This window comes from Corvus moneduloides, chromosome 9 (assembly GCF_009650955.1).
Source record: "Corvus moneduloides isolate bCorMon1 chromosome 9, bCorMon1.pri, whole genome shotgun sequence".
Classification (NCBI taxonomy): Eukaryota; Metazoa; Chordata; class Aves; order Passeriformes; family Corvidae; genus Corvus; species Corvus moneduloides.
This window is the reverse complement of record NC_045484.1, coordinates 20,378,341-20,404,452: the sequence shown is the minus strand read 5'-3', so window position 1 is coordinate 20,404,452 and position 26,112 is coordinate 20,378,341. Positions and strand designations below refer to the sequence as shown.

General features: G+C 39.3%; 1 protein-coding gene across 1 annotated transcript in view; it reads right to left on the bottom strand.

Annotated features, from left to right (window-relative positions):
* LOC116448095 (vitellogenin-1-like) overlaps positions 1 to 24,312 on the bottom strand; it is a 44,439-nt gene extending 20,127 nt beyond the window's left edge. The window contains exons 1-19 of the mRNA XM_032118115.1: positions 24,273 to 24,312; positions 23,946 to 23,966; positions 23,569 to 23,720; positions 20,878 to 21,129; positions 18,562 to 18,723; positions 17,722 to 17,873; positions 14,873 to 15,023; positions 14,617 to 14,774; positions 14,352 to 14,517; positions 13,142 to 13,264; positions 11,366 to 11,584; positions 9,087 to 9,304; positions 8,909 to 9,006; positions 4,492 to 4,616; positions 4,304 to 4,405; positions 4,102 to 4,221; positions 3,661 to 3,850; positions 3,479 to 3,572; positions 3,181 to 3,366 (exon numbers count right to left, since the gene is read on the bottom strand). Of these exons, the coding sequence (XP_031974006.1) occupies positions 3,181 to 3,366; positions 3,479 to 3,572; positions 3,661 to 3,850; positions 4,102 to 4,221; positions 4,304 to 4,405; positions 4,492 to 4,616; positions 8,909 to 9,006; positions 9,087 to 9,304; positions 11,366 to 11,584; positions 13,142 to 13,264; positions 14,352 to 14,517; positions 14,617 to 14,774; positions 14,873 to 15,023; positions 17,722 to 17,873; positions 18,562 to 18,723; positions 20,878 to 21,129; positions 23,569 to 23,720; positions 23,946 to 23,966; positions 24,273 to 24,312 (2,729 nt within the window). The remainder of the gene's footprint in view (positions 1 to 3,180; positions 3,367 to 3,478; positions 3,573 to 3,660; positions 3,851 to 4,101; positions 4,222 to 4,303; positions 4,406 to 4,491; positions 4,617 to 8,908; positions 9,007 to 9,086; positions 9,305 to 11,365; positions 11,585 to 13,141; positions 13,265 to 14,351; positions 14,518 to 14,616; positions 14,775 to 14,872; positions 15,024 to 17,721; positions 17,874 to 18,561; positions 18,724 to 20,877; positions 21,130 to 23,568; positions 23,721 to 23,945; positions 23,967 to 24,272) is intronic.
* Between the last annotated feature and the right edge of the window lie 1,800 nt (positions 24,313 to 26,112).

Sequence of the window (26,112 nt, the reverse complement as noted above, 5' to 3'; positions counted from 1 at the left end):
GACAGTGCCCAACACTAAAGTATTGTGAACAGAGCTCACAAACACATGAAAGATCAATAGCTTTCTAGAACTAGTTCTTTAAATGGTGAATTTAAAGCTAACAAGGGAAAGTGTCACAATATCTCTAAAACATTGACTTCAATTGGATCTTTATTATTTGTTAGATCTACGCAAAAGGAAGAAAAAGACTATGTTACAATAAAATTTTTAACCCACTCTATACAGCACATCCCTCTCTCTCTCTCTCTCCTTTCTCTCTACCGTGCCTTCACACCTTTAAGATTTTACTTTGCTTGGTCTTTGACCTCCTCAGTGATGTGCTTTGATGTTACATTCTCTAGTTATTGCTTTGCCTTCACTTGCACTCATTGCTGTTTCATAGCTCTGTGTGGTTTCCACTGGCCATTTGTTTTGTAACAGTGAATGGGAATGCTTTTTGGAGAGAAATTGATGGTGCTAGAAGTCATCTAGGGAGTATTAGTTTTCTCATATACTTGGCATTATGGAGCTATTTCCAAGTGACTACTTTGCTTTATAAATGGTAATGCTGCAGGGTCTAGAGCAGGGCTTGTGCTGGAACTCATGGGCTTTTCTGCTGTAATAGCTTGTTTCTGATACTGACTTGCTTTCTGCTCTATGGCAATGCATTTAACCCTTTTTTGTGTCTCATTTGATCTCCCCTTAAGTCAAAGGAGGAAAATATTTTTTATTTGTTTGCAGGGAAGATCCTCCTTCTAATATTTCTAGCTCTGCTTGAGGCTCTAAACTCTCTATCAGTATTCAATATTCTCATTTCAGTTCAGTGTCCTTATTGAGTTCATTAATATCTGCCTCACCCTCTCTAACAGTGAGAACTAGTGAGAGTTGGTGCCTGCTGTCCCTGATGACCTTAGAAGCAGACTGTCCTGGCCTCCATAAGAAACTGAACCAAAAAACCCATGCAGCTAACTTTTGATCTCTGAAATGCTGAGACACTCCCTACTCTGCACGGAGAGGACCTGATTACAATCACACTTGACAGAGTGGAGGAATTGTCTAGGGAGGAGGATGAGATGTCAAATGCACGTCAAATGGTCTGTGACTATCAAAGGGCAAGGGAAAATAATGATTAGCCTAACTGGTGGCTAAATTGAGGAGACCTGCAGAGCATCTCTGGGCCAGCAGCCATGAATGCTAATTGCAGCTGGATCAAGCAACTGAGCTCTTTTGTTACAGCTGTATTCCTAGAGTAGAAACTTGTTAACATTTCAGTGGTTTGTATAATCGCCGATTTCTGTTGTCAGTGAAGCTTTTTCCTTGGTGATGAATTTTCAGCTTCTCTTTCTCAGGTTTTTTTTCATGTGTGGGCGTGTAAAGGTTTTCTAAGTTTGGTCTACTGCTTTGATTCCTTGGACTTTCTGTTTCCTCCCACTCTTTGCACTTGTATTTCCATCTGTTTTCATTTGTTTGGCATCTGGCTACAACAGTTTTCCAGAGTGTATTGTAATTGCATGCACTGATAATAAATCAAGGAGACCTAACAGATAAGAAAACCAAATGGCAGCCACAGGGGAACAAGGTAAAACCATAAGAAACACCAAACCCTCTACGCTTCAAGGCATTGTCATAGGTTAGCAGGCATAGTCCCGGCTTGCAAAGGGGTGCTTACAGCTTCCTCTATGACCTGACAGAACCTATCAGCTGGCCAGTTTGAATATGGACAATTCTTTGAGCCACTTAAAATTGTGACTGCCTCTGTGATCCACACTTAAGAATAGAAACCCCGAGGCAGAGGATCTGTCTCATTTTTCTGGTGCTGGGACAGGTGGCTGGGGGCCCCGTGTGGGGGCCAGTGGGCCCAACCCAGGCTCTGTTTGGGCCAGGCCGGGCCGGGCCATGGCCATCCTGGAGCCGATGGGCCCTGTTCCACCCGCGGAACCCCCCCCCCCCAGCTCTGCTGTGGGCAGCCGGAGCAGCTCGGCTCTCCCCATCCCCACTGCAATAAGCCACATTCCAGCTGCAAGGCCTGGGTGAGATTAACCCTTTTAGTGCTGTGAAGAGCTGAAAACCTGAGGGAAGAGAAAGAGGAGATGCTTAAAGCTGAAATTCTGTTGTGAAGCTATGATATGTCAGAGTACCCGTTGTAATTTCATGAAGGCATGGGGGCGGGGAAGGTTCAACTCGTGCTTGTGAGCAAAAACACCTGTGCTGAGATAGGCAGATGCTGAAGCAGCTGTAATTTCATGAGAAGTTTGGACAGGGAGAGATGGAAGTGATGAGGACTTTTGCTCCAAACGGGAAAGGAGAAAACCTCAGTTCCTAGAGATGCTCCCAGAGATAGTCCTAAAGATGAAGATGAGGAAGACCCTTTGCTCCCAGGGAAGGAGAAAGGCTTCTGTTCTTAGAGATGAAATGCTCCCAGAGATGGGTGAAGAGAACTTTTGTTTCTGAACAGCTCAACCTTAAAATTGTACCCCAAAAACCTTCAAGAGTGGACCCTCGAAAGCAGTTGTGGGAAAAGCTGCAAGTTGGGGGAAGGGACTCACATGCGAGCAGAGAGACTCCTCTTCCTAAATGAACTGAACAAGGTTATTATGGAAGTGGTAAACAGACGGAACATCTCAAGGGTTGTCTTTTTACATTGTCAGTGGGAGAAGGGAGAAAGGTAGGGGGAGGAGAAGAGTTTTGAAGGTGTGGTATAATTTTTTTTCTTCTTTATAAATTTCTTTATATTCTTTCAAGTTTGGTGCCTGCTTTGTGTTTCTCCTAATTCTTATGTCACAGAAGATAAACAGTAATGAGTATTTTGGACTAAACCACTACACGCATCAAATGCAAATATAGACAGGTTAACTGTTCTAACTGATAGGATTCAGCTGGCTTATATCTTACCTAGTGTTTCCAGTTCAAATAATTGTATCAAGATAGAAATTTTATGTCATTTGTGTTTCAGATAGCTTATGGGTCTCCACAACTGAGATATAGCCCAAAGGAGGATTTTCAGGTGAAGACCACAGAAAGTAACACATATTTTCAAGCAAAGCTTTAGTGCGTGTCACTTCATTTAAAAGAAACATAAACTATACCAATCAACACCACTTATCCAAGCTGTAAGTCAAAGACAAGATTCCTAAATATATTTCAGTTTACTTAGAAGACTCTGCTTTGCTACATAGAAAGATACTAAGTGCTATGTCTTACCTTATGCTAATTATGTTTGTCTCATCTTTACATGGTGGCATTTCAATTTTGGCATTTTTTTCCCTCATCTGGATAGTGGCAACAACATTCACAGGTACACGACCATTCATTTTGGTGTGTGCTTCCAGCCCTGCCTGGACTGTGCGTGTGTTGATTCCCATTACAAAGGTCATCTCCTTGGCCATGCTGAAAAGGTAGAGTGAGGGTATAATTATGTTCACGCAGTGAACAGCTGCTGAATTTTTATGGCCTCTGTCACTTGAAAATACTATTCTTTTATTTTATACTAAATACTTACCTTAGACTCAGTTTTGATCTCAGCCTAATGTTGGCGTTTAGTAACTCAGTTAATCTGAAATCAGACTTTGGAGAAGGTGTAATCTGTGCCTGAACTATTACAAAGAAAGCAAAGAAAGCATTAAAAATGCCCTCTGGTCCTAGAAAGTACATTTGTATTGCTCAAGCAATGAGATATGTTACCATTTCCTGCCACTTTTGTGATAGAAGAGTAATAGAAGCTGGTCTCTGTTGGGAAGCCGGTGCAGGTGGGCACAATGCGACGGATCTCAGAGGACAGGAGAGCTTTGGTCCACTGCCTCCCTACACCACTTTGGAGGCTACTGATTATTCTCCTTAATGAAGGGATTTTTTCATCAGATCCATACCATGCCTGCAATTACAGAGTTCAACATGTCTAAATAAGCAGAACTTGAATATCATGATCCGTGTCATTAACTATGCCTCAGGGGAAATTCTGCCAGCAATGATTGTAAATAACCCTGATCAAAGCTTGACCTTATTTGCCTTGATTAATACTAGAGACAAAAACTCAACCATGAATTTAAAAAAGGAGAGAATGTATGAAAGTAACAGTATTTTAGAGCTTTTGATGCTTGGGTAGTGGTGCTTTAAAAATGATACCTGCAGTGCATTTTGGATGGCGTTTTTATCAAGTCCACCAAAAAACAACTCTTGGCCAAACATCTTCAAGTAACCTGATGCAAAAGGTTTGTCACTGGAGAATGCCTTCCAGTCAGAGAGCTGTGTGAAAAGATGAAAAAAGCCTGATTCTTCATAGTATTTGAGAAAGCAATATGAGATTTTATTTTCCCTCAGAATTTACCGTTTTCAGGATTTTCTTGAAGTCATAGTCTGTCTCCCAGTCCCTCTCAGGAGAGTAACCTTTAGCAAATATCTCCTGCAGTCCTTCAACTGTTATTCCCACCTGTGGGAAGAAGTAAAGTACAAATACCAGTTGGATGATGGTTGTAAAAAGGGATTAGAGGGCAAACTGTGGGTAGGCTGAATTACCTCCCAAGGATCAGCCACTCTTCCAAGGAAATGTGTCCTCAGCTGAGACATTGCCACAGTTGGAATTAAGGTACCCGCATTATTCAATACCAAATATTTAGCTGCCAGCCCACTCATAAGGAAATCTGCAGATAAATAGGCAGTAAGACACAGCACAGTTAGTTTCTAGGTCAGAGTGTGCAGATCATATCTGTTTACTAATTTAATAATCAGCATCATATGAGCAAGGCCAGAAAACCCAGCTATAAAACTGATGTTATATAACAGTTATAAACAGAATATTCTGCATTTTTTAACTAATAATGGGCAAAGCTATAATCTCACTGATTGTATGGTGGTTATGCCATTTTTCAGTTGCTTCTACTATATCATAGAATCTTATTACGGTTTGGGTTGAAAGGGACCTCAAGGATAATCTAGTTCCAACTCCCTGCCATGGGCATGGGCTCCCTCCTGTAAACCAATTTGCTCAAAGCTGAATCCAACCTGGTCTTGAACAGTTCCAGAACTGGGGTGTCCACAACTTCTCTGGGCAACCTCTGCCAGTGTCTCATAACCCTCACAGTAAAGAATTTTTTCCTAATATCTAATATAAACCTACTCCCTTTGAGTTTGAATCCATTCCCCCTTATCCTGTCACTCCATGCCTCTGTGTAAAGCCTCTCTCCAGGTCTCTTGCATGCTCCCTTCAGGTGCTGGAAGGCCACAGTTAGGTCACCCCAAAGCTGCCTCTTCTCCAGACTGAACAATCCCAGTTCTCTTAGCCTTTCTCATAGGAGAGGTGTTCAATCCATCTGATCATCTTGCTGGTCCTCCTTAAGACTTGCTCCAACAGGTTTATGTCCTTGCTGTGCTGGGGACCCCAGAGCTGGATGCAGCACTGCAGGTGGGGTCTCACAAGAACGGAGGAGAAGCGCGGAATCTCCTCCCTTGTCAGGCTTCTTTTGCTGAAACCCAGGACATGATTGCCGTTCTGGGCTGCAAGTGCACATGCTGGCTCAGGTCCAGACTCTCCCTCTCCAGCACCTTGAGTCCTTCTTGGCAAGGCTCTTTTGATCTGTTCATTCTCAGCCTGGATTTATGTGGAGGGCTGCCCTGACCCACGTGCAGCATCCTGCACTTGGTCTTGTTAAACCTCCAGAGATTCCTATGGGCCCACCTCTTGAGCTTACCCAAGTACAGAAAATATGCCTGTCCATATCATTTACATCCCGTCACACTCTGTAAAATCAGCTTATGAAATGCTTTTATGAGACATCATTTAGGGCACCTTGACAAAGGAGATGAGAAATGAAAACAGATTTGCCTCCTTTGCTAATAGTTTAGGGAAAGTGATACAGATGTCCTGTAAGGACAGATGGTGAGCTATAGATTTGTCTCTCAAATGACTCAGAAGCAATTTAATACATCTAGTTCCAAGTGCTGTAACCCTCACATGAAATGCACCAATTGTTAAATTATTGTTAACTATTGAGTGAACTTTGAGCAAACAATTTGTTTCTCTTTATGTCTCTACTTAGATTTATCATCTATAATGTTCTTAGGTACCGATAATCAGTGCAGAGCACAGTCAGGAATTCTTCTGGGTCTTGGCACAGTTATATCCTGTCCTGTTTTATGAGTTAAAGTAATTCTACAGCTTTTCTAAGATTCCTTAGGTTTCAAGAGGAACAAGGCTGACAGGAAATGTAGGCACCCTTGCTGTGCTTCCTTCTAGCCCTCCTCCCCTGTTCCTACACCATTTGGAGGATAAGGAAGTATGTATGAACTGTAATTTTACTACAGTGCCTTCACTGTTTTGCTGTAGGAATCTGCTGGTCTATCCAAAACGCTGGGCACTATCTACCTACAACATGTGAGGTTCAGAAACAGCTCATGCAATCAAGACACAGGTATTTATGCCACCCCACTTTGGACAGAGGAATAAGTGGAGAACATTCAGTAGATAGTAATGGTGATCCTACAAAAAATAAAAAAGAAAAATGATGCCACACTGGGACATTACTAGTGAGTTGACAGGAAACTTGGCAATGTGAAGACTAGTTTTTCTCTGAATGAGCTTAGCCAGAGCAATCGTAGATGCTTCATGGACAGGACACTAAAACTAAGACACAATACTTTTACTGAAGTTGTTAAAGCTATCTTTTATGTTCTAACCACAAAAACTGTTAGTTAAAAACTCCGTGGTACTTCCTGATACTTAATAAGAAGTACTGCTTATAAATGATTAAATGATTGTATAGAATTCATTGACTTGAAGACAGCAGCAATATTTTCCATACCTCAGGCATTACACAGTGCTAATGATCTAAGAATATATTTGCTGCATCACTGTGAGAGTTTGATGACACCTGCATATATCTGATTAAGTGTCTTGCCCCAAAGATGAGGGAAAGAAAACTTAGTGAGCAAAGAAAGCAGTCTTTTGTAAATATAAGCATTAGTCCACATTTAAATATATGAATCTGTGCATACTGAGAGTCAGATTCTCTCAGTCCTCACACTGAGAAGAACCTGGGTCACCCCTTTGATTTCAGTAGCAATGTGTAGAGCATGAAGCACTATTTGTGGTGGTCGTGTGTGACAAATTCCAGATTAGAGGTAGATTCAGCTGACATTATTGCCTGTCATTAAAAATTCAGCATCTAGTACCACAAAGATCTGTGATGCTGAGGGCAGATTTTTGTTTTTATCAAGGAGGTAGGTACTGCATTACAGCCGTCACTATGGTAACTCCTCCAGAATGGACTCACTGAAACACGTTTTACCTGTGGCTAGTGGAAACAAATCAAATCAGAAAGCTGGAGGATGGGTCCTCTTCCCATACCAGTGTAGTAGGAGATTGACTTAATTTAGCTGAGTTATCCAAGTCTAAGTTTAGCATGTGTGAGAAAAAGATCTTGTTTTTTTTCTTCAGGATGAGGACCTACTGAGGTGTGGTAGCCAAATTTCTGACAATGGGCTTCACCAGGAAGTAACAGCAATTTCCTGATGTACTGCATTTCCAGGCTACAGCTACGCCGGCATCCCTCATGCATATTGCACCTTTCTTTCTCACTGTGTGAAAATTTAGATGGCTTAATTTTAAAAGCAAAAATAAGAAGACAAAATGAGTACCTAAACCAAGAAACAAGTATCTTCATATTAATGGAAAATGTATCTATCCCTGAATGTATTCTAAGTAGTACAAAATTCACATGGTGTATATTAGTGACTGTATTTCTTTGGGCACTTGCTGTCTCCATCACTGAGGCAGCAAGCATGTGTATAGCATTTTACTGTGCTACTTGCAGTATGTATTATATTTATTTCTATTATAGAGCACATTAAATTGTCAAGTAAAACCCACAAAACTGGGGCAGGACAATAAAAAGATTTACAAAAGTCCTTCAAACCACACCCCTGTCTCTAAAAAGAAGGCAGAAGTACTTGTACACTCAAGCCCTGTGGATTTCAGATGTTTCAGAGTCTCTTAATATCGATTACTTTGAAAAGAATCTTAACACATACCAGTGAATAACAAAAGTGCTAAAAACATCCAAGTCCTGATAGATAAACAGCATGTGTAAGGAAACTGTGTTTGGAGATTTAATCTCCCTAGTCTGCCAGATACATATGCCAAATTTCTGAGGCTGTCATGGTCATTTACATAAGGGAGTTGCTTAAAAAATCTACTGAGAAAAATAACACACACGGAAAATAGCAAAAACTACAATGTGGCCCAGCAAGAATCTGTCTTCTAATCTGGTCCTTCCCTGCTTTCACTACATTTTTATGTGCAACTCCCTCTGATGTAGCTGGCCAGTCTCCAGATATCATGCATGGATCTGCTCATTCTAGTAAAGAATCTTGGTAGGAAGATGCAAGAAAAATCTTTAGACAGTAAGCCTGACGTAGCTGCTCATGGGTGCAATGAATTGTCACATCTGAATGTTTTCAGAGTTGTCTGTTTCACTGGGCACGGTTGTTAGGGTGAAGAGTATTTAGCATCACATTTGAATGCAACAGAAGTTGTAGGTGTTCAACACCGGCAGAAATTAATCCACTTCAGCAGTAATTTAGGTCCCTTCTGTTTGTTTGGTGCTGAACAATAGTATGAAATTGTTAAGCACCACTGAGACTATGGTGTTTGATACAGGAGCATGTGCCTCCCCGACTAATGAAAACAGAGGGTTAGAGCCCCACAACCCCTCTGGTAATTTCATGCTAGCAGTGTACAATGCAAAACACACAGGGACCTAAACACTCTTCAAATGGAGAGCCTGAGATTATAGTTTTTTCACTGAAGATAGGTAAATATGGAGGAACAGCATGCAGCCTAACAGCTGGATAGGAGAACTGGGCTCTCATACTATACAGTTTTTTTTTTCACACATTCACCAGCATATATTTCTCTACAAAATCTTCTGGATCTTACCTTTAAAGATACTGAAGCGGAAAACCTTGCTGAACTGATACCCAGATCTGTCAAATTTGGGACTTAGTGCTCTGATAGCCATTCTGCAGGCAGAAGCCCTGAAAAAGTTTAGTGAGCACATTAACGTTTCAATTAGTTTGCAACAAGGTTTTTCTTCTAGGAAAGGAATTTTCCTTACACCACTTGAAGATCTGGAGCTGTGCTTCTACCCAGGGCCCTCAAGTGAGAGTAGATGAAACTTGCCACTTGCATGCTAGGCTCCTTCAGCACAGCATCAGCTAATGTCATCACTATTGGAAGACCTGGCTTGGTTTCAAGCAAAACTACTGCAGCTAACATTCGGATTCGAGGATGAATTTTGTGATTCAGGAAAATCTCAAGGGTAATAGCCTGGACCTGAAAACAATAGATATATTCAGTTTTACTGTATGTTTGAACATTTTGCTGATAACCACCCAACACCAATGAATGATCTGTTTCATCACTAGCGCAGTAAAAATTTGGATTATTTAATTATTATGGCAACACTGTTCCTGGTTTCATAGTCTGAGGGCTGGAAGCGACATTATGGTAATGTAGTCTGACTTCCTACACAATCAAAGCTGAGGAACTTCACTGGATAACTTCTACATCAAGTCTTTTACACCTCTTTGAGCTATCTGACTCTAGGTAAAAGATTTCATGAATCCATTCCGTACCTGAGAAGTGATTTCAGTGATCACTTATCCCTACTCATAAAGGTATAACTTATTTCTAATAATTTGATCTTCTGGGGAATCTTCTGCTAAATAATAGAATTAGAATGAAACAAACAAAACCTGATTTATTACCAGAAATCTCTATGCCATATCGGCAGCTTAAACCAAAATTTAATGCAATAAATGTAAGTTCCTCAGTACTACTTGTGGTTGATGTGTTTGACCTCAGCAATATTCACTACCAAGACTAATTTTGAACTGGAATATTTGCAGTTTCCAGGGCGGGGACTGAGGCCTTTGGTCCTAAGCTTTAAAATGGGTGTGGATGATGCGCCACTGTTCTGGCAAACCATCTGCACAACCCTATCCTGCCAGGGAGAGTGCACGTCCATGAGCTGTAATGAAGAATGATCCAGAAAACTTCAGCAAACTTTGGAAAAACCCTGATTGGTTTTATTAATTTGAATATGGTGATCAAATACCAATGTATAAGAGGTGACAAAGATGCAGTAGGCCTCTTCCTAAACGAGGCTTTTCAAAATAAACAGTAAAAAAGGCCATGAATTAAGTATGCTTAATCCAAATACTGGTGTGTACCTAGCTACAAACCAGGTATTAGACTGCTTTTTGAACAATGAAAAAAGTGGTCACAATCATTAACTTGCTGCAGATCAATTTTCTCCAAAGAAAACGCATAGAAAATGAAACTGAGTGGTCTGGGGCACATGTGGAAAGCCAGGCCAAAGAGCAATCAGAGATGCAGTGTTGTTCTCAAACACCAAATTGGTTTTTTTTTTTCTTCCCCAGCAAATACCTTAACTCCTACCCTTGCAATTCTCTCCCTTCCTCCCCTGCATTTCCCCATCCAGCTCCTGCACTCTACTAAATTGTTTCTTTATTCTTTTTGTTAAAAGCATATGCTGGCTCACTATTGTCTGTGGATCAATATGTGCACTCAAACTGGGAGTCACATGCAAAAAATGAGTGTAATGGAAACCCTGATACTGATTAGTGGGTGAATAGTTAATGAAAGCTTTTATTTTACTTTTTATATTAAGATTTTACTTATATAAAACAAAAAGTTTCAACATCAGGACCAAAATCTTGGAAACCTTGAAAAGGTTTCCTTTTAAAAGCAGACTGCTTTAAAGTGAAAATGATTGTAAAGTGATGTCTGTGGTAGATGAGAGTATGCTGGTGTAGCCATTGTATGTGGGATCTAATAATTATCCCAGTGAGGGACACAAGTCACATTTAGTAAATGCTCTGTTTATGACTTAAACCCGCACAATGTCTGTAAATTTGTAATTAGGATGCAAGCCCTTGGTGTCTATTTACAATAAAATCTGGTCTTGAATTACGATTAGATGTGGCACTCAGCATTCAATGTCAATTCCCTGAAAACCTTGTTTTGTGGTTCTCTCACATACCAAAGGTGAAGTAGTACTAAACACATTTGGATCAATAATTTAGTTTTCTGTCTAATGTCCTTGGAAACGAAATGTTTGCAATGGAAATGCTGATTTGTCTTCATCAACAATGAATGTATCCTTTTGATGGGATTTTTTTGTTGCAGTCTGAAATATTGGAGGTTAATGTCAAAAGAAACAAGGCATGCCAAACAAGGAATGGCTAAGTATTTTTTTTTGAAAAATAATGCAATATTTGAAAAAAAGACCTGTTTTTCCTTCATCACCCATTATTAGCAGCCTTGTGAGTGCAAGTCACAAGGGCAAAGGAGGAAGCTTTGTTTTCTTACCATTTTGGGGTCTTTTAGGCCTATGTTTTTCAGGGCCATCACAGCAGTCGCATGGACCCTGAGTGGCAAATCCGAGGCACCAGTTGCATATCCTGGCAAAAACTTCTTGATGTGCTTGATGCTGGCTGGATGTCCTACATTCCCAAGGGCTTTCAAAGCCAGGGAAATTTCTTCTGTGCTAGACTTGCTCAACGCCTCTCCTGCAAAGCCATGAAGAAGCTGAAAAATGAAAACAAATATGTTGAGTTCAATTCCAGCTCTTATCTATATTCCATCCACCAGCCTATTCAGGGGTTTGACTTCCATAATTTCAGTTTGTTCAATTCATTTATTTTAAGTATTTTCAAAGTCTTTTTTTCCCTCATGAATAGAACATTTTATTCATAGAACAAGTATAGCCAAGACAGCTGCAATGAACAGCTTCTTCATCACTCTACCTTAAAGTTATCAGGTAAGATTTTTAAAGGAAAAAATAATGGCTAGGACCTAGTTCCCACTGCCTCTCAGGGTTAATTGGGAACCCTGAAACAAGGATGCTTGAGCATCTCTGTCTCATGGTTGAAGACAGGTGCAAAAATACAGATACAATTAAACCTTCAGACCCTTAAAGAAGATCCCTGAATATATGGCTAGTGGTGGTGCCCTTAACCAGCTATGACAGCCTCTTTTCAGCGTGGATTAATAGCTGGAAAATGAGATCATTGCCAAAAAATCTTTTTACAGCCTTCATTGTAAGCAACTGGATCACACTTCCATTAGCGTGGCAAGATTAGAAGTAGTTGTCTGAAAGCTGAATAAGAGAAAAGAACTAAATCCTGATAGATAACAGTTTAAAATGATAACAAATGGCTCTAAAAAAGAAACTGAGATATTAGAGAATAATTTAAATACAGATTCTGTACTTTAAAAGAACACATTTGAGATCCCTTGATGGTGCAGAAACAGTCTACTTGATATAGCTAATCAAATGAAGGGACATTTGAATTCATTGAATAAGCCTATACAATCACTTGCTTCGGGAAAGGATTTTCATTCTCTGACATAGGGCTTCTCAGATTTAATTAGCTCGAGAGCACTGGTGGCAGTTGTAACACAGGCAACGTGTAGGAAGGTTGCCCATGCCTATGTACTACAGGAAAAAAAATCATGTCAGGCACACAGTGTTTCTGGAACACCCTGCTCTCACTGGGGATGGTGGATTGATGGGTGCCAAAGACTGAACACACATTTCTCTTTCCTTTCTTGTTACTGGCTGAGTGGTTGGCCTCTGTGAACCACGACATGCGTTTTTAGAACTGGGAAATGCTATTTAATGACTACTCAAATTGTTTTGAGGCCTGCTGATTAAAAGCAGTGCAGAACAGGGAGGGTATTACTGTTGTAACAACCTTATAGTCTGTGTTGATGACTGGGCTCTGCTTCTGGCTGGGATACATTAATTCTGACAAAAACCTAGACTTTTGTGTCACTTAGTTAATTTAGAAATATGCATAATACCTGTATTTAAAGTATTTTTGAGCAATGTCATGGGACTTCATTAATAATTGGCAATAAAGCACTCAGAGATACTCAGATAAAAAGTGTTATGAATTGTTTGCTTCTTCCTCTCACTCTCTTTTGTGTGCTAATCTAAAGATAAAAATGTTGTATTTAACCAACTGGGGTTCCTTTCCCCAAAGGAAACACTGCAGTGAAGTGAAATACAGCTTTCTGAATAATGAAGAAAGAACTCAAGGCTTAACTTTTCTTTTAAATGATAAATAACAATGTGATTACCTGGAGACACTCGGAGCAGGAGTCAGATGAGGAGCACTGTTTGTGGCACAGTGAGGCGTAGCTGAGATGGCAAACCTTCCCAAGCACAGAGGTTGAGCGCGGGCAATGCTTTTTTACAATGAGCTGGGGAGAAGGCAGTTGTTCGTTACCCCCATTAATGAAGAGAAACATTATTGAAAAATATGTTTCTGCCTAATGAAAGACAAAACCAGGCTTTTGATATTTTTTTTGTTGATGGATTTTCTGTTAATCAGTGGATAGTACTGTATTTGATAGTGTAATTGTAAAGCAATTCCAAGTAACATCTGGAAGGCAGATCTGTTGCCTTTATAGTGTTTCAGATTTAAATTTGGCATAGGCTATAATCCAAAGGGAGGAAATCACCCCGTTATGGAACAGAAAAATGCACATTATTGAAGAAACATTCATCATGTTTTATGATTGCCTCAGCTGTAGATACAATGAATTTGAGATTTGTTGTGAATGGACCTCAGTGCTTTGGGCAGACAGGAATACTTTGTATAAATGTAGGAGCTGACAGGAGGCATCAGCCCGCTGCTTTCTCGTGTGGGAAGCTGAGCAACACCACACAGTAACAACCAGGCTGTCATGGCTTTCGCTGAGGGTAAAACCCTGGTCTGAGGTTCCTTGTCTCTACCTAGGGTAGGCAAAGATAAATTCTTGCATCTGAGACTGGGATGAAACTCTGCATACAGGGTTTCATATAGAAAAAATTGCAAAAATAATTACACTTTCTCCTACGTGGCCTTCACATTGACATAATTCCCTTGGTTTTGACAGATCTTCTCAAATTCATACCCATCCTTCTAGGTCAATTAGGACAAACACACGGATATAACAAATATGTATTTCTTGCTCCCTTGTCTTTGTAGACAGTCAGAGAACTAATTTGATGTAACTATAAAGCACATTTGGAAAAAGAGCAACTAGAATCCACTGTATGCAGCAATACCCCTCAGAGACAGGGGTTATTTGGCTCTTTATTTCCTGTTTCATTCTGGAGTAATTTTTGCCCTTTTGATTTGCATTCTCCTCCCCTTAAGACAGCCAGGAAACAAAGCCCTTTCAACCTCACTAGAGGACATAAAACCTTTATACTTTCAAAGCCTTTACTATCTTGTCAAAGGAATAAATACAACAGATGTTAGAATCAGCAAAGAGTGGATAGAGAGTGTTTAGAGAATCCTACCGTTGCTTCCTCCATCACATCCTGAGTTGGAGTGCTGGAGTGCAGAGCCACAAGCACTGCTTGAGTCACTTCCCAGTTGGTGAGCTCTTGCCTCTCCATTTTATGCCGCAGGAACCTGAGTGCACGGTGACTGGCCACTGCAGGAATTATATCCAAAATGTGGCGCCTGTAATGGGAAAGACAAGCAGCATTTTCCAGATCTGCCTCTGGAGACAGGCTTTCCAGAGGTTCTCCGGCAGAAAAGCACCACCTTTGTTGCCTGTACCTGTATGCTGGCCGACTGGAGAATTGCTTCCACACCGACTCGTAATTCTCCTCATTTGCTGCACGGAAGAGGTGCAGAAGCTTGAGGGCTTTTGCGGGTGCATCACTGGGAAGCTGGTCAGAGGTCACCTCTACTAATTCTTGCAGGCTTTCCTCTATCTGCAGAAAGATGAAAATGCAGGAAGCTCACATGCATTGTATCCCACATGCACAGATTTTAACCTCCAACAAAGAATCTGTCCAGTGGCTGAGTTTACCTGGCTTTCCACATCTTTTATTTTGAATAAGTGGACAGGAAGCTGAAGCAGTTCACTGCCAAACTGGTACTGAAGGGACCCACGATTCTGGTACTCTTTCGGTGGGACCTCTGCCCTCTGCTTCTGCACATCAGTCAAAGCAAGTCTCTGCCTGGAATGGAGAACCCCAGAAAGAAAACATCACAAGATGCAGGGTACAAACTAAAAAAAACCCCAGTAATTGTACTTCCCCACAACTGCAAAAGGTTTTGTTATTGTCAGGGCAAAGATATTTACAAAGAGATGCATTTGGATGCGATGCTCAGAACCATACTCTGAGGAGGTATGCACTTGCACAGCGGGGCTCCGATCAGAGCCAGCCTTTGCCTTCCTTTGGGAATAACCTGGCTTGAGAGTTTATGGAAGAAGAGGGAGGTGAGAAGCTGTGGCCTGAAGAATATCACAGGAAGGATGTGTTGCGTCTTAAGGAGTAAATTATGGACTGTAGAAAAACACAGATGGGTAACTTGCTCAGAAATTATAATTTAATTTAAATATTTTAAGAAGTTCATAAAAGCTGTTATGTGTCTGTGTCTCCTGGAAGCTTCAAATGGAAAGTTTTTAGATACAATAAGAAATGCTACAATAGTTTTACTTGCACTATTACAATTCCCTCCCCATTTTGTTTGGTAAGCTGAATATCCTCGGGACTACAAAAGAAGGTTCTCCTGAAGCTTTAAATTGGATTTACCAAACAAAAAGGGCCACATACATTCAGGATTAGTCTTTCGAAAAGTGCTCAACCTTCTGAAAACTTTTTAAGAAGCAACAAACCTTCATCATTTGTTATTAAGGATAATTTCATTGAGAGACTGTCTCTACAAATATTTGCTATCTTTTTACATTTTCAGCTAAAGATATGCAACCTATCCTACCAATTATGTTTAAAATGGGTCATTTAGGACACTATAATAAAGTCAGGCATTTGTACTGAACAACTGAAAACATTCCAAAAGCAATATTGCTGTACTACAGAGTATCTCAAAATCTCTGCAGAAAATTGGTGTGTTTATTTTGGAATCTCTATGATCTTCTGTATCATTTCTATTCGCTCCTTCCATATGGATTGCAGAGAACGGCTGCAGAAAAATAGCATATAGCTGCTTTACAGACAAGCAGCTTTCAAGAATTCAAGAATTTGAATAGAAATCGCTACAGAATCAGCAGAGATTTTTTATCTCTTGACATTTTGTACAATATTATTGAAAGGGCATTTGGGTCAGAAAGTATAACATCAGGTACACTTGTTCAGATTTAACTTCCCCTTCAAATCATGATGCATCTATTATGTCTTCATTTTCATTGTTTTGGGAAGTGATATAGCTGCCTAGAATAGATGGGAAAATGTTATATTCTGAAGAGAAGAGAAAGTGAGTGCTAAAGATAGGATTAAAGTGGTGAAACAATAGCAAAACCTCTCTTGGCCTTGAAATGTGCTACAAGAGTCTTATACTGAACAGGCCTGAAAACTCAGATCCAGGTGTTTTAAGGCCTTGATAGGTTTTTTTTTTTTTTTAAACAGAGAATGCATTGTGGAAATAACTCCTGAAGACTTGAGTGAGATATTCACATCTTCCCAACTATCTTATATTTGTCCCCTTCAGCTGGGTAATGATAAAAATGCAGAGAAAATGGGAAAAGTAAAGGTACTACCCTTCTGAGAGCTGAGAAAGAACTTAAGGAAGACATTCTCTACAGGCTGCAGAAGGGGAGTGTAAAACGTCATAAGTCCATTGTCTCCAGACTGTAGGTGACTCACAACAACCTATAATTCAGTAAGAGCACTGCAGTTGTGTCTATCTACACCTTGATTGCAAGAGATAAAAAAGCCACTTTCACTGTTCTGTTTGTTTTTTTCTTTGCTTGGTTAGCCAAATTGAACATGATCATTATATAAATGAAGTTATTCAGGGAGTTATTGACATGAACTTTCTGATGTTGCTGTTTCCAAAACCATATATTTTACCAACAGATCCTTGCAGAAGATAATGGAGCAATGAAGATTACAGCAGCTGTAGGGTAGGATTGAAGAACACCTTCTTCACAGTGACATTTATGCAAAAACCTCTCCCTTCAGTAGGGCACTCCTATTTACAGAGCTCACAATTAAATGGGTAGCTGAAATTTTTTTCAGTAGATGAATTTTATAGATGAAAAAATTTTCAAATACTAAATGTTTGAGTGCTTGAGCTAGGAGCACAATTTCATAGACAACCATATTCTTGTTTTGTCCCAAATTTCTTTATGAAATATGCAAAATTTGCTGTAAAAAAGCAAATGCATTTAACATGCTTTGTGCCCAATTGTTTTGCAATAAAACCCAATTTCCTATCAAGAAACCGTTTTGATGGCAGATTTGCAAGCAGCCCATGGTATTTAGGAATCCAAAGTCCTATCTAGGTTTCTTGTGAACTAGTCTCCAAGGACCTCTTACTGCATTATTGTTTTCCAGGGAATTCTCTTTCTTGAGTAACTGTCTTTCAAAGTATTTTACTTCAAATATATTAGTTCACAATTTCTCAGATGGAATTACATTTGTTTTGGCTTTTACAGCATAAATCAAATATCCCTGAGAAATAAAATAGTCAAGTCCTGCCAAGTTTAGCTAACAAACTTTGGATAGTGATGTGCATGTTTCAGGTTTATAACTAACAGTGAAGGTTGTTTTTATGAGCTGTTTGGGATTTTATGTAATTAAATACTGGCAAACAATAGGCTGTGGAAGTAAAGGATTTATTTCACTTATGGAGTTTTACTCAGATTACTGGGTTGCTGAATTAGTTGCTGAATTAAAGGAGTATGTATGGTACCTTGCTTCTACAATAGCATTCCCTCCTGTTATCTCATTGAAGGGTGCAAACTGGTGGATTTCTTCGACATCAGCTTGTGTAATTACAGCTTCACTACGTGCATATTTAATTTTGTAATTGTAAGTAGCAGTTGCCTGGGAATTCTTGTTCCTCTTTACAATATAAAAAAAGGAAAGAAACAAAGAAAATAAAAAGTTATTGAACTTCGAAATTCTGTGACTAGAGGATGTTACCTCACCCACTTCAACCCATTTATTATCCAGGGCTGTTTTGTTCATTGGCCATAAGAGCAATCAATGTGAATTCTGCACACTCACTTCCATGGGAGAGGTCAGGCATGCTGCCTTTCTCCATTACTTCTACTGCTAAGAAGTGTTAGCTGCTTTTTCCTTTTCCCAAATATAAGTAATTGGTCACTCCCTTGAGAAGGAGACACATTTTCTAAGGAGGAGAGCAGCTGCATAAACCACACATTTTTCTATTTCAAAGACAGGATTATAGTAAAATGCAGCAGTACCTGTCTTGAATAGCTGAAAGTGGACATTGTGAGTATTTTTTTCACTCAACAGAATAGGTGAATTAACTCATGCTGATAATTAACAGTTTCCAAGCCAGCTAGTTTGAGCTAGCTCAAGTGTGCTTGCAGTACATGACAGTGTGCAGCAGAGACCTCTGCTTCTCTGTGGGATCATGTTCATACAGAAAGAAAATATTGACAACTGGATACAGCAGATCTGATTCTTCCCTCATTTTTAGTATTTCAAACGAAGAGATTATGTGGATATCAAATGTTCTGCCTAAGAATATAAAATACATGTACATAATACCACTCTGATTTACCTGCTGGCAGGTCTTGCATGGATGAGTGTATGCTGAACCTGTGACAACTTGAACTTTCTTTTCACAGCTGTTCAGGTCCTTGGATTTGGTCACATAGACTAGGTTTGCTCTCTTGTTTTCCTGAATTGCATATGTTGTATTACAAATACCTCCAATCCCAGCCTGGCAAAAATGAGAACAGGATCAGAGAAGTTATGCAAAGCTTCACTTCACCACATGAAATTTCCTGTTTAATTCTGCATTTTCAAAATTACCAGTAGAAATGAATACCTTTTTTTTCATTATACTCTCCAGAAGCAAAATCATGATGATCATTACTTTCATCTTTTTTTTTACATGTACAGGTTTTCAGTAAGCCAAATCAGAGTCCCACTGAGAGAACTAAATCTCCCCAAAGTTTCACTTGGAGCCTCAGGAAAGGGGAGTAACAGTTTTCAGTTAGAGCTGTTGATTATGAAATATGATTTGAGGAATATTAATAAAAAAGTGCCAAAATAATTTGACCAGTCAGAATGAAATCTTAACAGCAAAGTATTTCAAGGTTGGAGATGACATTCTGCCCTCCAAACTTGCTTTCATAGACAGCTTACAAATGCCTATGGAACAGGCCTTGCAATATCAGGTGATCTGTCACAATATGACCAGCAATAATTAAAAAGAATTTCAGGATAACAGCGTTTTGATTGTGGGTTTTCTTGAGTTCACAGTTTCAGCTGAGCTCTTTGATAATATTTTTAGAATATACATTTATAAGAGCTTTTAAGTTTCTACAGTCAGTGAGATTTTTGTAGAGAAAAAATGCTTGATTGCATTTTAGGAGGAAGAGTTATTTTCCTGATTTTTTTTATTGTTATGGATAGCATAGCTAGTGCAGAGACCAGCTCTGGGCTATGTGAGAGCAGTGAAATGGTCACGTGGTGTTTAGGAGGCAAGACATACCCACTTCATCTTCAGCTTAACAGAATTCCCTGAGACACTGTGTCTTTAGTAAAGGCTAGAAATAGGAATTGCCCAAGCTTTCTGAAAGACTTGTACTCTGCAAATACAAGTGTGGGGCTCTGCACACTGCAGGGTGTGGTAGAGACATCCAGACTTCAAATGGGAATGTCCAGCCCAGAGAATTTAGTGGGATGAAGCACACTCCTGCCTAAGTGAACTTTCTGGCTGCAGTTTATGGCTGGCTCAGATAGGCTAACCCTGAACCCACAGGATGGGATGTACACTTTCCCAGCTTTGTCTTTTAAACCTTTCTGCAGCTCAGATTTTTGGGACTTCTAATGTTGATCTTCCTTTGCAGAGTGACTCGAGATTGTCAAGCAAGGCTGCCAAAACTCATTAATCAGTTGTCTGAGAAAAGCAAGGAAAACTTGGAAATTATTCTAGGAGGTGAAGTCACATCTATTGCCTAGCAGTGAGAGTAGTATATACTGCTAACTGAATTAGAAAGAATTAAGATGTGAAACTAGATATGAGAAAATAGTGCCACAGAATATCCAACAACACCACACAGATTTTTATGTGCAGCAAACAGCATGAAAAAAATTAAATCATACATTTCGTTTCCCAGAAACAACTCTACTTACATAAAAATAAATTAAAAAAATTTAGGGTTACTCTGGTCTACAGTTTCAATAAAAGCAACATAAAAGTATAATAATTTCAAGGTTTTTGCTGATCTCTGAATTGAATGTAGTCTAATCAATGTAAATATGGTTTCACAAAAACTAAACACATTGCAATTTCTGTGGTGAATAGTAATATCAGATGATTAACCTTGACTAATATATTAAAAATTGAAAAACAGTGGAAATTCCAACAGAGCATCAACTGCAACTGTCAAAGATGTTACAGTAATGTTATGACATATATACTATTTTCTTCCTAAAAGAGGAGCTAGAAGAGATTAAAGTATATATGATTGGTAGAAAAAGTCAAATTACTGTTATTTTAAAGTTAATATTAAACTGTATTGTTAAGCTTGTTTTATACAGTGTTCACATTTTATGTAGGCTTCATCTTTCACATTTTACTTTCTCTGAAATTAGAAGCCAGATTTTCTAAGGGTTTAATTCTGCAAATGCATTTTCTGAAATACTTTCATCAACCAGTTTAAAAATCTGCTGTTCTGTTGTCCTGTTTAATCACATCTCTATCAAATGTTGTCCCATATGAAAATTAATCATGATTTCCCACACTTAGGTCTTTCTTATAATTGAAGTTCATATCAAGGATGAATTCAGAAAATGCGGTAGAAGACTCTGAAGTGAAATTTTATGTATTTACAGATCCGCCACCATGGCCAAACCCCAAACTCACCTCCTGTAAACTGTATGAATTCTGCATCTTCTTTATGCTCAACTCCAGCACGTTCATAATCCCTCTGTAGATGTTCAGCCCATCATCCGAGACAGAATCAGGAGCCATAATGTTTCCCACGTGGCCATTGCTGTACTCAAACTTGACGGGGATACTGAGCAGCCCAGTCAGGGCCTGGGTCAGTTTGAGTGATCGAGAGAATGGGCTCGTGGGCCAGACACCATTGTACTCTGCAGCTTCGATTGAGTGAATCTAGAACAAAGGGGAAATACAATTCCTCTTTCATTTCTTTTCCCCAGTTAACTTTTTTTCATTATAAATAAGCATCTAGAGCTTTAATCACATCAAAAATACATGTTTATAGAACACAAAAACTCTTCAAAGGGGAAACTTAGAAGTTGTCATTTAGCATAACTAGTGTTAATACACGTATTTCCATATATGAAAGGAAGTATTTCTACAGGCTGTATTTCTACAGCCACTGCACTCTATTCTGTTTCATAGACAATCCGTATTGCCAAAGGTTGACTTGTACAAAGAAATGAGCCAGAGAAGAACCACATGAAGCAGGCTGCTACCCAAAAGTGGTGTGGAAGGTCTGCAGGAAATTGCAGGAGAAAGTTAATGTTGCATAATGCATCATTAACTCCTGTTGTGAACTCTGCCATTTCCCTCACTGAGGTCACAGAGCACAGGCAGCAACCTGAAACTAATAAACACGTGGCCTCTAGACCAGCCAGACACACGGAATTAGTTTGAGCAGCGGACAGCAGGCTACAGAAATTGTACTTCCCTACACGCTTTGCTGTGGAACCAGAGGCTGAGGCACTGTCTCCAACCCCACTCTGCACTTCATGCTCCAGCCTCAAACTGGGGCACATCCAAACAAGTAGAAAGTTGTGCTAAACTATGCATAACTTGAATAATTCCTACCCCATGGGAACAGGCATGTTTAGCTTAGTTTCTCGGAGGACCCTTCCCTTCTATACATTTTGACAATTTAAAGAGACTTTTCTCTGACACCTCAGGCTGGCAATGTGGTGCAAGATGCGGATTAGTTTCTCAAAAAGCCACACAAACTAAATTCTCATACAGCAAATCACTGGAGACGGCACTTTCATATTTATTTTTGTTATTGTTGGTGGAGATCACTGCCAACCCCAGTAACTGAAGCTTACAGGGAAGGCTGTTACAGAGCAAATCCCTCATGCTGCCTCTTGGACATGCTTCTGGCATATTGCATACAGGCAGGTTTGGGACTGCTCTGCAGGGTCAGGGCGAGGTAGTTTTCCCCAGCCCTCGGGGCCCAGGCAGGACTTAGGCTGTCTGCTTGGTTTTGAACACAGCTGGCAATTCTTACTTGTAGGTTTGTGATGAAAAAATTGTCAGCTGGAAACTGCCCAGGGAACAGAGCTTTTTGTTTGGGCTGAATGTGAACTAGTAGGCTGCAGATGAAAGTTTAATTCCCTGAACCATCCCTCCAAACTGTCTAATTTAAATATAACAGCAGCAAAATAAACTTTTCCCAGAGAAGAAGGGAATAAATGTACTATTACCTTTAGCTTAGAACTTGCCCCGAAAGTTGTTGTGTTTTTTTGTCTTTTCTCTTTTTCTTGCCCGAAATTATTTCTGAAATGGAAACTTTTCACAAATGCAGTAGGGCCAGTAAAATCATGTTAGCAGGTTTTAGAGAACAGGAGTCAATTTTTGGTGAAGACTCACCCTGGCACACCAAGAGCTGTTTAAGCAGGAATGAAGGAGGATCTGGGGTAAGGACAAGACTGCTTCTTCCTCTTTTCTGATGGGGAAGCTTTCTAGTCACCACTTCATATGTGTGACTCTTATTTCCTTGTTTTTTATGTTTTGAAATCCATCCCCTTACAAATGTCATGGAAAAACTGTTTCCCATCTAGATCTATTATAATTTGAGCTTACAAAAATACCTAGTAACAGCAGGCTAATTCAGGCTGGAAGGCTACAACATTTACAAGCATTTATGAGACAGTCACTGCACTTTTTAATCTAAAGTTTTCAATTTGCCAAATTAAAGCTTTTAGAATGATCATTTTTCTTCCCTGTATACAGAAGACTAAGTGGAGTTTGTGTAAAGCAGTTGAAGTGTGCATTTCTATACACTCATTATAAGTGAGGATAGGCTCCTATTAAAGGCAAAAGTAAATTTCACATAATCAAAACCCTTAGTAACTACTCTGCATGCAGTAAAAATATACAACTGAGGATGAAAAGAATGTCACTCAGGACCCTTCAGAAAAAGAAGCTACCAGATGACATTAATTATGCTAAATATTGAATCACATGCAACTACTGTGGCATGTTTTATTGACTTTTGTCTGCTGGTTATGAAATCAGTTGATTAAATAATCCTAGGTTGTATAGTTCGGAACAATTTGATTGATCCAGTAATAAATTATTGTGCATTTCAAATTACATTCCATTGTCTCCCTGACCACAAAGCAGAAGAAATCCTTCAAGCCCAAGGCTGGCTTGAGCTGAGAATTACCTGGCAAAGTGCAAATAGAATTTAGGGCACTGTATAAAAAATAACAGTGTTAGTTACATTATCTCTTAGTAAGCATAACACACGATGAAACCTAATTACTTCACAAAAGCTTAAAAAAGAAGCTAAGTATGATGAGAATTTTACCTTTCAAATTGAATACATTTTCTTACCCTAATAAGACAAAGTTTTGGCTCAATACCACTAATTTCCACTTTACTTTTTATTCTTATTCCAGCTCTTGCAAGTCCTTTCTCTGGAAGTCCACTGAGAAGCATGGTTTCATAATTAAATGTATAAACCTTGTTTTCACTGAAATCGGGTTCTGCAAAGAAATGGTTCCCATAAAATATTATACAGAAGGTACAGAACATATTAAACTACCTGTATTAGAATGTATGGAACAAAAAAAGATGAATTTGTTCATTTTTGCATTGCACCTGAACAAAATTAGCTGTTGTAAAGCTATATTAAACATTGATATACTTTTCAGATTCTATTTTTAATTTCACTCATTATAATTATATTAGTTGATAGGAAAATTACTTACGGTAATTAAGATGCTGGCTCCCTGAAAGAGAAAAAAAATAGAGGCATGAAATGACAAAACAAACCCAAACCAACTCCAAAATGTTAACGTGTTGTGGTATAAAAGGCTAGATCTCATCTTGCACATATAGCATAACCCTTTCTAATTAACTTCTATTTCAGCACTAGCTAAATGCCTTTTGTTCCCTAAACAACAAAAGAATTAATAAAGTGTTTTTCCTACAACATTTTAAAGTTCATGTCTGCAAGTGAACTGTATTCAGATTCTGAAACCTTTTCCTGAATATACAATTTTAAATTCATCAAAGCAGATAAGTTGCATACTTACCCACCAGGGTTAAAACCAGGGCTAATATCAAGCCCCTCATGATGGGGATAAAGTAAAGGTGAACGTGATGGGTTTTTCTTTTATAAAGGCATGTGATATCACATGTTTCTTTTGGCACATTAGTTTGACAAATAAGTGTATTCTAGAATGCATATTGATCAATCAAAAAATAAACATTTCTGAGGTCACGAATGCTGACAACTTCAAATCACCTCATGATTTCAGCTACCTTACTTTCTGTGTAGTTCACCATGTTTGCAAGCCCCGTGAAATTCAGCAGCATACCTTGGCAGGTATGTGCTGAAAACAGGTTTTATTTTCAAAATATCCTGCTTCCTACTTTTCCCCATTTCTCTACATTTTATTTACACAGTAAAAATCCCCTAAAATTTAAATTATGCAAATATAGTTCCTCCATCATAACTGAAATAATTTAGCTTTTTTTCCAGTCATGTCTTCAATCTCCTGATATTTTACTCTTCATAAGGGTCACTGCTTTGGAGACAAACCTTGCTCATATTGAAACTCTACTTTTAGAGGAGAATTTCCGGTTGATTTATAGATGTAGGCTTGAGACCCCTTAGAGCTCATAGCCATGCAACGAGAAACTGCCTTTCCATGGTATCTACCATGTCTGTCTTTGCAAGCATATCTTATTACCCACACCTGGAAAGACAAAGCTTGTCAGTACAACCATCACATTAGCCTGTGGCTAATAGTGGAAGCTTATACTATGAAAACAGGAGGGAAATTAATCTCTTTGTTTTTAAGGAGAATCTAATAAAAAGTGAGTTACGTTTCCAGCAGGACCTCAGTGAGTTGGGAGCATTGGAAGCTTCTCAGTAGGTTCTCACGGGGTTTTTGCCGCTGTCACTCTTGGGGAGATATATCCAGAATTTCCCACTTGCAGCAATAACATTTAGATCAATCCTTAGCAAAATTATGTCAGGAGGGAGTTTGCTCCCTAACTTCAGTTATACGTAATTTTTGCAAGTGTTTAATATTTACTTTGAATTTAAGCTTGTCTTTTGGTCAAATGATAAATTAAATATCGTGTAAAAAACCACCTGCTTACAAAGGTTACGGAGGGGACAGGAAGGAGAGCTCAGGAATGTATACCTGGTATTTCCTTGAGGCTGTGGAAGGTGCAACACAGCAAATACTGCATTAAGTCAGGCAACCAGACTTTATCTTCCAGGAGGAGAACAATGATTTCTCTGCTAGTATTGTTCTTCAGGGAGGAGAAAGGTGAAACCTAAACTCAGGTACTAAGGTCTTCACCTTTAGGCCTAAAGGTACATTTACTGCAGGCCCCATCAAACAGTCCTTTACGTGATTTCTTCATTTACTTGGAGTGGTGCCACCTGACTGAGGAATAATGAAGTTCATTATTGTGGTGCCAGGGCACCTGAGCTGGAGCGAGGGATGGAGCTGCATGGTCCCTCTACTCCATCATTGCTCCACCAGGAGTCAAGTGAGGGCTCCCTTTCTTAAGCTCCTTCACTACCGAAACCTCTTGAAATCCTGAGGATTTTAATATCACAGGTTTCCTTCATGAAGAGAATGATACAGAACTGGATGGGCAGTCAGACCTTCCCTGAAATTAAATTTCTCTAGTAAAATATTAAAATATATGGTAGACATATGAACCAATTCAAGAGATTAATAATTGTGTTGTTGGTTCAATGTGAGCTCAGGTGGTGAAAATTAAGTGCACACAGATTTGCCTCGATGTTTTCTCCTAGGGTGCTGAGTTCTGTGAGCTGTGACAAGACACACCATGTTAGCGAGCCCTGTGAAATCCAGCAGCACACCTTGGTGCTGTCAGATGTAGTCAGAA